This window comes from Alosa sapidissima, chromosome 13 (assembly GCF_018492685.1).
Source record: "Alosa sapidissima isolate fAloSap1 chromosome 13, fAloSap1.pri, whole genome shotgun sequence".
NCBI classification, from domain to species: Eukaryota; Metazoa; Chordata; class Actinopteri; order Clupeiformes; family Clupeidae; genus Alosa; species Alosa sapidissima.
This window is the reverse complement of record NC_055969.1, coordinates 15,317,247-15,331,641: the sequence shown is the minus strand read 5'-3', so window position 1 is coordinate 15,331,641 and position 14,395 is coordinate 15,317,247. Positions and strand designations below refer to the sequence as shown.

General features: G+C 44.5%; 1 protein-coding gene across 5 annotated transcripts; it reads right to left on the bottom strand.

Annotated features, from left to right (window-relative positions):
• Positions 1–1,085: 1,085 nt before the first annotated feature.
• LOC121680340 (PH and SEC7 domain-containing protein 2) lies at positions 1,086–14,374 on the bottom strand. Of its 5 annotated transcripts, none has more exons than XM_042059672.1 (17): positions 13,973–14,374; positions 13,002–13,068; positions 11,220–11,812; positions 10,581–10,665; positions 9,638–9,989; positions 8,039–9,358; positions 7,504–7,584; positions 6,570–6,682; positions 6,193–6,251; positions 5,781–5,870; positions 5,503–5,546; positions 5,048–5,220; positions 4,330–4,400; positions 3,922–4,067; positions 3,444–3,588; positions 2,735–2,881; positions 1,086–2,113 (listed from the first exon to the last, which is right to left on the bottom strand). In XM_042059672.1, the coding sequence occupies exons 3-17, from the start codon at positions 11,664–11,666 to the stop codon at positions 1,823–1,825; spliced, it is 3,564 nt and encodes a 1,187-aa protein (XP_041915606.1). In that variant the 5' UTR covers positions 11,667–11,812; positions 13,002–13,068; positions 13,973–14,374; the 3' UTR covers positions 1,086–1,822. The 5 variants fall into 5 exon arrangements, with proteins under 5 accessions (XP_041915606.1, XP_041915607.1, XP_041915609.1 ...); XM_042059673.1 differs by having other exon boundaries at positions 11,220–11,764; XM_042059675.1 differs by lacking the exons at positions 13,002–13,068; positions 13,973–14,374 and adding an exon at positions 12,894–12,965.
• Positions 14,375–14,395: the final 21 nt, after the last annotated feature.

Here is a 14,395-nt window from a genome sequence, read left to right as displayed (position 1 = left end):
TTATAATTGTTCATAAACTCAGTCATTTTAATCTTAAATGCAAGTAAGCATTCCATCAAATTATACATAAGTCACTATAACTCAATATCTCAATAGTCGTATGTACACAGATGTTAAAACATACACATGCAAAACATGATATGAAACTCATCCAAGGGCACCTGCCAATCTGAGACGCCTTCACTTAACATTTCCTGACCTCCTGTGCCCCCTTGTGGTGAAATAGTAGAGTGCAACAAAGGGCCCGTCCAAATACCTCCCCTACCCCTAGATTTTTGCCCTAACCCTCGTTTTTGCGCGTGCATGTGTAGGGCTAGGGTGTCCTATTACTTTAGGGAGCAAGGGGAAGTGCTATTTTCCCCTTAAAATCAACCCTTAAAATATAGCCAGGACCGATGCAGGCTTAAAACGAAGTGAAATTACTCAGGATACCGTGCAAGCTCAGCGAGCCGGCCAAATTTTTCATATATTTTCGCAAATAAGCATATTAAAATTTCGAAATATGTTGGAATATGGTAGTTTGATGCACATCTGATGGACTGTTGAGTTCGGAACACTAATGTTAGAAAATATCTCACGACGCTATCTGATGATGTTCATGATATCTGCTGAGTGCTTTGAGAGAGTCTGCCCATCAAATAACGATATCTGATTCTGATCTGGGTAGTTTCGTCAATATTTAATGTGTGTGTTCTGGCATTCACATGAACACTAATATCTTTGTTGATTAACCAGACGTAGATAAACCAGCACAGCCCACACAACAATGACCGCTGGAACGGGCATGTTCCTGAATGAAAATAGTAGCAGGCTACTACCGGTAGATGCGTCGGCGCTGCGCGTGACGTAGGTGAGCACGTTCTCTACGCATATAGTGGTGTCCCAATTCATAGGGAAAGATCTTCACCTCCACTTCCCTTGTCGAGGGGGCTTTAATGTTGAGGGCAATCAAAACCAAGAGGAAGTTTTAAGGGGGGAGAAATGGGACGGGCCCATAGTCATTCCTGAGGCAGCAAGTGAGCAAAAGAGTAGCTTGGACTGGAATAATAATGAATCTCTATCTTCTGAAGAACAGCCTACTAAAATGACTTTGAACACAAATGAATAGTTTATTGCAAATGTACACAACATATTTTAGACTTTACACAACCTCTTTTTCAAAGCAAATAAATAATAAGGGCTGTCAGGGTGAGGTCCATCATATATTTTGAAGAACATTACAAACATCAAGATGTCTATGAACACAAATGCATAAAATGCACAAAACACTGTTTGGAATAACCATGTAGGAAAAGTCTTTGAAATGAGTAAAACAATATTGACCTTGAAAAACATTTCCCTGAGTGTAAATAGACATTTTGGCATTGACAACCCTTGTGAGAGGGGTGCCCGATACACCTTCCATTAGACGTACAGACTTCTGGCACATACCTCCTTAACATAGTCACTGCGATGCACAGTTTCCAGCCTTACACACCCCCACTGCATGGCGTGGGTGTGCTGCGCACCACATACTCTGCATGTTTATGTACGGTCCTCCACATACTCTGTGCATGTGGCGGCTCAGTGCTGTGGTTTTCGTAAGCGTGTCTTCCCCCCCGCAGTGGTTTCCTGCGTCGGCTCCTGCCCCGGGTGTTCCGAGACTGGCCATGAAGTCATGTTCCTGTTTGCTCAAACAGCAGATGAGCTCACAGTACAGTTAGCAACACGTTACAGGTTTAAATCCTCATTTGTACAGTCTCTGGTTTAAACTCGCAGCAGTGAAATGAAAAAAATCGTTCGAAACTGGAACATGCAGTCTCACTTCCTGTCTCCGCTGTCATTAGAGCTCACGGTTCCGTCGTGGGATGATGATCTTGCGGTAGGTGCGCCTCTCCGAGATGTTGCGCCGGACCTTGATGATGGGTGGCGGTGCCGTCTCTAGCTCCAGCGAGGGGCTTGAGTGGGACCTCTTCATCCCGCCGTCCGCCTCGTCCTCCTCCTCCTCCTGGGCGTCCTTGCACACCTGGCGGTCAAACAGGCCCAGGTCGTCAGCAGTGACCTCGGACTTGGAGGTGCGCTTCAGGCTGCCCCAGGCCTCCAGCATCTGAACGTACACCTCATACCGGCATCTCTGCGTGGAGAGAAAAGACGTAAAGGCCGTTAGGTGGACAGTTACGACTGCAGTCCCACTTCACATCAAGTGTTCTTATTGTTGTGCACTTAGATAGGTGATAAATACTACCATAATACTATAACTACTGATCTAAGTACACCTTTTTCCATTTTACGATCCTTAATGTACACTACCTCAACTGAAACATCAAAGTACATTGTTTAATAACATGTATCATACTCAACGTGTATTGAATGTATTGAGTGATCATGTATTAACTTCATATTAACTTGGCCCTTGTATTAATTTGAAGCGCCAAGAGTGCACAGGGGCTTTGCTTAGACATCTGACACATGCACATGTATGGACTTTCTCAGTATATGGCACTCAGTACATGAACTCACTGCAGTATAAACACAAAAGCCATCGTTCATATACAAACCGGAAATTTGACATTTGACAATTTCACAACATCCTCACAATTTGACATTTGACACACACACACACACACACACGCAAATTTAAAATGTGACAACATCCTCCTGTGAAGATCAGAGTAGTCATAACTCACACACACACACACACACACACACACACACACACACACACACACACACACACACACACACACACACACACCTCATGCTGGAGGTACTCCTCTTTGACCTTGTACTCCTCCAGCTCCCTGGCTTTGGGCTTGCGTCCCTCGGACAGGCTCTGCTGCAGCGCGGCCAGGTCCTCCTGGAAGGACTGCAGCATGGAAGCATGGGACTGCAGCTGCTTGTCCTGTGGGAGAGTGGACCCAGCAAGAGCACGGCTTAGTACAACACTGGATATGTGGACCCAGCAAGAGCACGGCTTAGTACAACACTGGATATGTGGACCCAGCAAGAGCACGGCTTAGTACAACACTGGATATGTGGACTATGCATTAATCTTTCTCTAGTAATGGTTAATAAGGCCAGAACTTTAACAACGCTTTCTGTGTTGCAAACAAATGAGTCATAGACACCTACTGGGAGACAAAACTGGCTGAAAAGGGTAAATGAAACTCAACTAGGATTTGTATTATTAAGTATTTTTTCTCTAACTTTAGTGGTGATCTACTAAGTGAGGTACAAATAAATGTCAAATGAAAGCCTGCCGTGCAAAAGTGAAATTCTGCAACAAATCCTGCCAGTGAATTTCACTCATTAGGCCCACTTGGAAACACGAGTGAAATCTGTCTGGTTAACCCTAATCTTAACCCTAAAAATAAAACATCAAGACAGCAATTAACCTCAAAGAGTTCCTTTGCTAGAAAAGTGCCATTCCCCTGGAAAGGATTCAGTTACGGAATGTTCCATACCAGGGGAAGAGAGGACTGTGATGCGGGTAGAATGGGTCGGGAGAACTTCCGCTGAGAGCCCACCGCTGCCGGGAACGGAGGGGAGGAGTACAGGGCCGACACCAGGTTTATCCGACCAATCCAGGAGCTCATCTGCTCTGTGGAACTGTGACGGACAGGAACAACTTAGCCAATAGGAGAGCTCCTGAGTCTTAGCTATACATCATAGGCTGAATTTCTCTCAGACAGAGAGAAGCAGAATGTTAACATTTACATTCCATGATAAGTTCATAGTATGTTAGGCAGGTGCTTTATCCAAAGTAAATCAGAGGCACTGGATAACACAAAGCAGTATATATACACACCTATACACTTCAGGAATGTAATGTATATGTCATACCTCCAGTCTTTTATTTACTAATATTTCTGCAATAACAATCCAGTTAAATAAAAGTTAAATAAAAGCTTCAAAGCCTGTGCCAGCCCAGAGAGTACTCACGCAGCTTCAAACAGGAAAACTCTCCAGTCGGCCGTCTGCAGCCGAAAGACATACGGCCGCTTAGTGTAGTCCACGGCTCGCTCCGCCAGTGCGTGGTGCACGCTGACCACCTCCTCTGAGCTGTGCCAGTCTGAACTGTAGTCATCCTACAGACCCATTAGGAGTGGACAGAGGCAAAGGAGAGATAAGTAAGAAGGACACTACTGTAGGTTACACAGACTGACAGACACACAGTGTGTGTGTGTGTGTGTGTGTGTGTGTGTGTGAGAGTGAGAGAAAGAGAGAGAGAGAGAGAGGCAAAAGAGATAGAAGAAATAGAAAAATAACCCTGTCTCACTGCATGGTTACAAGTAACAAGTAACATGAATGTATGGGAAAGTTGACAAGGCGTCACAGCTGAACCCTCACCTTCTGTAAATACAGGACCATCCCCTTCAGCACAGCATAGAAGGTCTTCCAGCTTCTCTTTCCCCAAGGGGCTAAAAAACACATTCATCATGTAAGATTATATCATGCTGGCAATGTGGTAGCTAAGGAACTTGGCTAACATGCAGTAGCAATAAAAAGGCATGGGTTTAATTCCTAGTTGTGCCCTTGAGCAAAGTACCTAACCCCAAGTTGTTCAAGGGAGACTGGCCCCTGCAATTGGTATCTTAATCACTTTGGATTAAAACATCAGCTAAATTAATAAGTAAATAAGACATTAGTGATGAAACCAAAGACAAAACAAAACAAAGGAAAAAAGCATTCAATGCTGAAATCGGGGGGGAAAACGCCCGCCAACCATGTTCCACACATGTTTTCGTTTCACCTAATAACCAAGAAGACAAACAGTACACTTATAAAGTTAGAAATACTTTAAATACTGAGCCTTGTCAGTGGGTTAAGGAAGCGGTTTACTTTGACGTAGCGACCCCGAGGCTATAGCTATATGCTATTTTGTTGCAAATGCATATTCCGGTCTTACTCAAACCTATTCTGATAAATGTTGTTAACATTACCAACGATCATCTAAAAATAGACCATATATTTGAGGTTAGACCGAACTTTCCCTTTAAGCTGAAATCTCAAGGATATTTCGGACAGTCCTCTGCTAAGACAATCACCATGCTCCCCACACACTCACTGCGTTTGCCGTCGATGTCGGCGTGAGCCTTGCGTTTGAGGAAGCCCTTGTGGAAGACGGTGGCCTTCTTGTCGTGGGGGACACTCAGGAAGGGGTTGCCTTTGGAGCGCATCGCTGGGTCAGTAGCCGCATCCTCCGGTAACATCATGGAGCTCTGCAGCTCTTTCTCATCTCTGGGGGGATCACACCATACAGAGAGATATTATCAGAGCTCATGATTAAGAAGATTATATTGTCAGGAAAAGGAGGGAGGGAGAGAGAGAGCAAGAGAGAGAGAGAGAGAGAGCCTATGTGAGAGAGAGAGTGAAAGAGTGAGCGAGAGACCATGAGAGAGTGAGAGAGAAAAAGAGAGTGAGATGGACAGAGACATTATAGACAGACAAGTAAGGATGCAATATCAGTAATCAATCCCAAATCTGCTGTAGTTGTAAATATTTTAGGCAGGTTCTACTCACACTGCCCACTCCAAAGGCTCATTCTTGATAGAGTTGTACAGGCCCTGAAACAGAAGTTTTCATATTTACTCACTTGGAGGTCTTTCTTTTTTTGTTCTTCAGTGATTTTCTTTGTCGGTTGTGTATTGAAATAGTGAATTTAAAACAGAAACAATACAAACCATTGTTTTTTTTTAATGATCTCCCAACACACTACTCGTCATATGACATGAAAGGAAATCTAGCACAGAGCTACTTGTCTAGTCTCATGTTAATGAGCAGATTTAGGCCCAGATTACCTTTAGCACATCTTTATTGAAGTTTTCCCCGTCGTTCATCCCATCCAGATTGGACACAAAGTTGGACTGTGACATGGCTTTACCCACATTCTGTAGACCAGACCAAAAGCAAACTTCGCTGAGACAATGATCAAGAAACTCAATAGAAAATGATATGTCAAATAATTTCTTGTCAGGTCCGATCGCTTTCTGTGTATATCTGTGTGAATGTGCAACTTCAGAATGTATTCTTAGATGTCGCAGACTTGTATCAAAATACAGTATACCGGTACTTATTATAACAGTAATATGTGGTTTTACTCTGCTCTGTGTATTTAAATACACACTAAGTATACACACTGTCATGACTAATTCATAACCTGCTTTCTTTTCAGTGGTGGTCTTTGAACGCACGTACATATTTCACACTCACCTGTCCATGAAGATCACTGTTCAGAAGCATCATAGCACAGGTGAGAGTCAGAACTGCACCTATGGGAAAAAGAATGCCCTTGTTTGAATCGAAACCTCTATCCGGATCAACCATACCACCATACTATTCAATGAGCTAACTAGGCTTGGCAGCAGATGTTCATCCTGATCGCTTTCCACAAAGAGTATCCTGACACTTTAAAATACTCGTCCACGTTTCCATGGAAAAAAACGAACGACACTGTGTGAATAGCTGAACTACATTATAGATGAGTCATCAATAGCTAATGAAGCGCAAACAACAGGCGCGGATTACTCGTAATTGCAGTTTGAACCGAGCCCAGCTGAATCAGAGCTCCCTGGCCCTAGGTCAGTTACCTGCCGAGGGGAAGGCGTGTGGATTACACTCCTGGAGGCGGCTGGAGAAACACTGTAGAACCCTTTCCCGCTCCTGCGTCTCACCGATCAGCACCACCACTTTCAGGAAAGACCTGGCAGGAGAGAGCAAGGGGACAGAACCAGTGAGTTTCGCTCTGTTCTCAGTATGACAAGATGGAGCTTACTTGAAAGGTCATGAGCTAGATAAGCAGTTCATGATTAGGGATGTAACGGTATGAAAATTTAACCTCACGGTTATAGTGACCAAAATTATCACGGTTTTCGGTATTATCGCGGTATTTTTTAAAATATGTTCAGAAAGCACTGATAGGCCTACACAAGCTGAAATAGTTTCAAAAAGTGTCCCGTTCACTTTTTCCTTGGTCATGTTTAATTGGCTATATGCTTATAGCTTAACTTACCCTACCATGACTTGGAGTTTGCTATTTCTGTTATTTGGATCCAATGAGTGAGACCAAAGTAAATGTTTGAAATAAAACTTTAGGCTACTGTATTCTCCTGATAACATGAGAGGAATGGATTTAATGTGGACGCGAACATAGAAAGACGCAGAGTGGCTACATGATACAGTGCACGTTTTGTGGTGAAAATGTTCCGCCTTTTAAAATCAGGTGGAGCCTAATCCGAGTCCCAGTTAAAACCATCAATTAGACAAGAGAATTAGTAGGGTACCAGTTTTGTTTCATTGTACCAGGCCTACTGTATGTCAAAAGCCGGCTCGGATGAAGCTGGGAGGGATTAAACACACGGTTTCCACACCGTGGTAATCAACCACGATAATTATGATATTTGAAATGAAAACGGTAATTGTTATGACAAACATCACACACGCACACGCACACGCACACACACACGCCCCCGCACACACACACACATCATATGAAGGAATAGACCAGACTCAGCAGAAACTTACCTCAAAGCCTGGTCCAGAGTTTGACCCGTGAAGTCAAAGAACTTCAGATACTCCTCTCCAACAGCACGGCTGAAATCATTACTAAAACAGAGTTGGCACAAGTGAAAAACTCCTCTCTGTTTCTTATTACCTCAGTGCACGGGTATAAGGAAGTGAGAAAAAATGTGTGGCTGCGCAATCACTTATACAACAATGGATTTTTGTTTTGTCTTGACAGCACATTTTTTGTTCAGTTTTCTTGGTTTGTTAGTTTCCTTCTTTGGCTTTTAGTGTACATATGTAGCATGGATAAGGATGACTTAGCATTAATGCTGTGACATGATCCTCTCTCTCACACACCCACACTCACACCCACATGCAAACATACCCACACAAGCAAACACACACACAGGCTAACACACACACACACACACAAGCAAACACACACACACGCTAACACACACACACACACACACACACATGCTAACACACACACACACACACACACACACACACACAGCCACAAGTGTCCCTGTGAGTGCCCCATCACTCTTACTCTTTGTCCAGATGTCGGACCACATCTGTGCGGTGAATGCCCTCCAGCCTGAAGAGCTTCTCCGCCAGCCTGCGCGCCTCATCTCTGTCTACCGCCCCTCCGTTCATGTACGGCTCTGCCGCCACTGCCTCCTCCTCCTCCTCCTCCTCCTCCGAATCCCCCGTCTCCTGCATCTGTCCCTCCAACTGCTCCGTCGTCTCCTCCATATGCCTCTCTAATGAGTCCTCTCCCTCCGTCACACTCGCAGGCTGCTCTGTCGGTGTCTGTTTGTGTGCGCTAGATTGAGCACATTCAGGCTGCTCTGTTCCTTCAGTCTGTTGTGACGCCTCTGTTGTCTCGAGGTGCTCCTCCTCTAGTTGTTTGGTTTCGGATTGTTCCGGACTGTTGTCTGTTTGAACAGCTTCTCCTGACTGATCCATTGGAGCCTGTTTCGATTCATCTGTTATTTCACTCTCAGTTGACTCTTTAGTTTCAGCCTGTGTTGTCTGTTCTGTGGGGTTTGTCTCAGCTGACTCTTCAGCTTGACTTGTCTCAGCTGACTCTACCCCCTGAGGCTCATCTGGCTGTTCTATCAATTTGGTCATATCAGAGTCCTCCATATCAGCCTCCTCAGGATGCTGTGTCTTATCGGAGAGTCCACCTTTCAATGTCTTGTCCGTGTGTTCCGCCTGTGGTGTCGCTTGTTCTGTCTCTGAGGGTTCTGATTCCATTGTACACAGAGACGGTTCTGTCTCCTCGGAATCTAAAGAGGCTTGTTGCTGCTGTTGCTGCTCCTCAGCTTCCAAGTTCTCCACCTCTGGCTCGTCAACCAAACACTTCAGCGCCTCTGTCTTTTCTAAACACTGATCTGTTTCCTCCAGGTCTCCACCTTTTACACATTCAGAGGTCTGACTGGTCTCAGTCCTTTCAGCTTCTGTAGTATCCCCTAATGGCTCCTCAGTCACCTCCTCAGTTGGTGCAGACGATGCGGCTTCATGCATCAGCTGAGTGACCTCTGACATCTCCCCCTCGTTCGACCCTTCTGACCCCTCCTCACATGCTGAGGTCTCCCCTGGGTCGCTGAAGCTCTCCGGCTGGGGCTCCTCTCCTGTCTCTGGACGTTCCTCTTGCTCCACGTGGTCACCGTGTGGCTGTGACGAATCCTCCCCGCCGTCTGAGTCGCTTCCTGGGGGCTGGAGGCAGTCCTGGGCCTCGGTGGGCTCAGGCAGCGTCATCTGGTCCGCAGACGTGGGGTCCTCGTCAGGGTCACACCGTTCGTCTTCCCCTGACAGTGGTATTTCCTCTGAGTCTGTGCTCTGCTGGGTCACTGCAGTCGGCTCCCTGTAAACAATAAATTCACACACTAGTACAGTACAGCTCCACCAAAACTTGAAGTATACTGTACATGTTAAGTTCTTACTTGTAAGTTGTAGGCAAGCTAAGAATACATTTCACATTTTAACCATAACAATGAAGTCTTTTTACACTGTACATGTTAAAAGGTTTTAAAAACGTTCTAGTGGTCAACAACTGTAGTTAGGAACACAAGCGTAATTACTTGTACTATGCACAGGTTTTAGATTACATTAGTAAGCCATGTGTTTGTATAAACATACACACCCTACTGTGTCCTTGTCATCACAGCACAAACTGCTGTTTGTCCACCACACACATTCTTCATCTTTAGCCAAGTCACTCCACATGGTCTCCTTCTCATCCACCACCTCCAGTGTCTCGCCATCACTTCCTCCATCTGTGCAGCAGCTCAGCTCCTGCTCCTCCTGCTCCGTGTCTGTTATGGTCACTGGGAGGGGCTGGTGCTCCTCCACCTCCTCCTCCTCCTTCTTCTCCTCTTTTCCAGGAGTCTCTGGATGACCACTGCTGCTTTCTGGGATGTCGGATGTCTCAGTGCTCGCCTCTGCCTCTGCTGGGGCCATCTCCTCCACTGTGGGCTCTTCAGGCTGCCTTATCTCTGTATGTAACACAATGGCGCTCATTAATACAGTCAGACTACAGCCTCAGGGCACTGATATCACATTCCATGTGCCGAGCCGCAAATGGAATTGAATGACTCAAGTGTCACTGGGAGGCCAGGATTTTGAATTAGATGACGAGAGGGCGTTGCCGACTCAGAGAGGAAACAAAAGTCATATTTCCATAAAAAAAACAACACTATAATTCATATTTCCATAAAAAAACAACACTATAATTCATACAGAATAAAAAATAAATTTAATTTGTAGCAGTCAGTACAATACTACCAAGGATAACTTTTCCATGAGATAAAAAGAGGTTTTAATAGTTATTAACCAGAAACCTATCAACATTGAGCAATGTTTGGAACAGCTGTGAGCTATTCATCCTCACATGCCTGACACCTTGAGCCAAAAAAGGGTTGTATGAAACAAATAACCTTTTCCATAAAAACCACACTTTGGTTGAAGAGCAAATGTCCTAAATGGAAGTTTAATGTGGCTGGAAAGTATTCTTTAATCTTTTTTCAGAGCAGCATAAACATCTAACAGCGTAAGCTTCTAAATGGAAATAATGTAGGCTAACACACCTCCATCAGCAGACAGAGACAGGTCTTCCTTATCACCTGTCACCATCAGAGATATCGTCAGATCCGCCTCCACAGAATCACTGGCCTGTCGTGTGAAGTACAACACAGACGGCGCGGCATTAGGACATAGCCAGTTGCAAACAGGGGAGACACAACAGAAGGACAGACACACATACACACAAACACACACACACACACACACACACACACACCGTGGCGTGTGAATGAGGACAACTTTGTGGAGGGTTTGCGGCTACCCATGTTCTCATTCTGTTGCATTCACACTCATCATGAAACTGAACAAATTAATTAATTTTGACAAGAGGAAACAGACCCAGATCCAGAGACAACTTTTGCACAGTCCAGCACAGTTACAATTCCACAGGAAGTAGACCATTAAGGCACATAGACATTAAGACAAGAAGACACGAGGATACACATAATTCCAATATAACCTGGATATCTTACTGCCTTACTGTCTGTCACCCATGAATATGCAAGGCGAGGCAACTGTATTTATATGTAACGTAATTCATACACATTTGCAATTCAAAGCACTTTGCAAATGAGTTATGTTTGTAATGTAGATGGCATGAAATACATCCTAACCACATCAGACTTTCGATCTGAGTGCCATACCTGTTGGTCGGAATCAGTGCGCTGCTCTGACAACGTCACCGACTTTGGTAACTTGACCTCATTACCATCAGGCACTGGCAGCATGTTGTCAGTCGACACAGAGTCTGTGGGTGTTGATGGGACCATAGAAAGAGGGTTAACCACCCAGTCTGGACTGACTCCATCACTGCAGCTCAGCTCGTCCACAGAGCTGCTGTCCGTCATTGGCGAGGGGAGGTCCGTGGGGGTGGTGGGCACTTCCCATTGGACCGTGGCGAAGGAGAGCGGCACAGCGGGATGGGTGATGGGGTAAGCAGCGAAAGACTCGGGCTCGTCACAGGGCATGGGTCCCATCCCAGAATGAAGGCTTCTGTCCCCACACAGGTCTATGGAACTCCCTTCATCCAAAATACTGGGGATGACGCTCTGAAACCCAGCATAAAGAAGACCATTCGCTTCCTCCTCCATCTTGACTCTTGGCGTCAGTTCAGTTCAGTTTCACTCGTGGGTGGTGACAGGGGCGTTCATTCTGATATCCGCTGAACGCCACAGTAGCAACATCCAGGCTTTGGAGGTGAAAAAATAAGCTATTTCAACACTTACTGCAGCACTATCTGAAAGACATGAACATGTCATCGGTGAACAGTGATTAAAACATGCTATTACACAGCAGATTTCAGTGAGCCCCTTAAACAATACTCTATCATGATCATGAAATCCCTAAAACATACAAAAAGATGTCATTCAGTTTTTACAGTTACCCAAGTTCATAATCCTTCTATTTTTAGAGTTGGAAAGCAACAAATGACTTTTTAGCTAAACTATGACAAGGATTTTATACACTGACACAAAACAAACAATAGATAAAGCGGTTGAGCAGGTCCTCTTTCTGAGAGCACACACCAGCCACTCCCTCACAAGCAACAGCAACGATAGACAACAAAGCTATTCTGTCACATCAAATAAGTGACAAACTTTTAAGCATAGTTATTAGTGAGGACATGTCTAATGGACCTCATGTAATTGAGTGGTAATGATTTTACATTAACAGAAAATTCAGACTAAAGTCAATCTTAAACTGCCGGCAACCCTCATCAGTTATGCAAATGGATGATCATAAGCTCCACACTAGGCGAAGTTAACATCCTCAAACATCACCTGCTAATATAACTGAATAAAGAGAAAAAGCACTTACTAGTCACTGTACCGTCAACACTGCCCTTAAACATTAAGATTATCTGTCAGGAACCACCGTGCTCTTCAGCCTGAACGGATGTGCTTTGCAATGTGCGTTTTTTTGCTGAAATGCAGGAGTGCGTTTGAACTTCCTGACCACAAATGACAAACCTCCACTGCGAGATACTGTGTGGAGGCAGAGAAGGTGTCAAGCAAAGATTAAGCCAGACACTAGTCGTTTGAGGGCGTGGGGCTGAGTTTCATTCATGTGACCTCACCATGCCAATTTATCTTTTTCTCCTATCACAATGATACTAATAAATTAAATGTTTGCTGTCATACTCAATGTCCCTCCTTTCCACTTGGATGCACACACACACACACACACATACACACACACAAAGAGAACATACTGAGAACCACTGTTGAGATATTAGGCTTTAACATTTAAATGAGTGTTTGGAAGACAAATACAAGTTAAGGAACTACACCAAGCCCAGCAGATACGAACAAACTCACCACAACAAAGAGTGTGTGAGTGTAGTGTCCCTTACATCCACTTCTCTCTTTTTAGGTTCTCTCTCTCTCACTCTCTCTCACTCACAACTTTCTCTGTGTTATACTCACATCATCTAACCAACATCCGGGTCCATGTTGCCTTCAGCTTCCTGTGGTGATGTTCACTTCTCACTTCCTGTTGAAAAAAAGTATGAAATATTACACCGAGGACGGGGCGTGCCACACAAACAACACCAACTTTCCTTAATTAGGGCTGCTTTAAGTTGCAGCACTTTGCAGCCATACAAATAATGCATTAGAGCACCATAAAGTAGGCTACATAGCCTACATCACATGTACAGGCATGTACACATGTTCAGCCTTTCCTTAGGTCTACAGAGAACTAATGTCTCGCTGAGAAAGGGCAGGCAATCCAGTGAGAATTTTGACACAAAATGTTCCTCAGTCATGTTTGGTATAATAACACTGACACATGACATCTAATGTGAGATCTCTGCCACGGCCTTAAGCTCCGCTCTATTGTAGCCTACACATTAGAGAAGCTGGTGTTGTGGTTTATACTGTAGTAGCCTTTGTGTTCTTGATTTTGAGAGGCTTCAAAAACTTCTACAATAAGGCAAAAAAAGTAGAAGTAGAAAAGGGGGAACAAGATCTATTAAGCAACAGACAGAATTAGGCCTATCAGCTGCTGACTTTCATATTGCGCAACTCATAGCAACTCATTAGGATGCTGGACATGTGTTTTCTAAGGTCATCACTCACAGGGACAGAGAAACAGACAGACTGGCAGGCAGACAGTTAGATTAACATGGGAGAAGCTTTTGTCCATGCCTCAGTAAGACAGAATAAGAAAGTAAATAGATTATTTTCAGCGACTACGATAAGATAAAGTCCCAAAGAAACAGACAAAAACAAAGAAACGGCGAACATAAGAGTTTGAAAATTAAGACAGTCATGGTAACATAGAAACTAGCCTAGACTTCAACCAAAGAATTTATTCAAAAAACGCTTGGTTGGGAAATCCTCAAGCCCTTTAACCCCAGGTCACTACACTAATCATCTTCATATAGCCTACTTACCACTCTGATATTTAAGTCAAAGCCACGTTTAGGTGCGCATCCTACACGGCCAACTGCACACCAAATGTCTTCCCGAAACTCCTTAAGAGGGCAGCAGGTGCTGCTCGGCAGCCTCAGCTCAGTAGCTCAGTAGTGGAATCATCATAACAAACCCAGCATGCGCTGTCCTTTTCGCGCGCCAAGTGTCAAAGGAGAGACACCTGAAAACTCACAAGAACCTTCCTCTTTCCTTCATCCAGGCCCTAATGTTTTGTTCTAGCCTACTCCGGTTACTCTGATATGGATCGTAGACACACCGGATCAAATATCGTATCGGTGATTAGGCTACATCAGTGGCAAAGGTGTGGAACAGAGGACGTTGACACAGTGACAACTGGACATGAAAAAGCATGCAAAGCAGAGAGAAAGGCACTGTTGATTGGA

Coding starts and splice junctions, on each gene's coding strand:
- LOC121680340 (XM_042059672.1), bottom strand. CDS start 11,666: ATGGAGGAGGAAGCGAATGGTCTTCTTTATGCTGGGTTTCAGAGCGTC. Junction 5,547..5,780: donor TCAATAAAGATGTGCTAAAG/GTAATCTGGGCC, acceptor CTTCTGTTTCAG/GGCCTGTACAACTCTATCAA. Junction 3,589..3,921: donor GTTTTCCTGTTTGAAGCTGC/GTGAGTACTCTC, acceptor TGTCCGTCACAG/TTCCACAGAGCAGATGAGCT.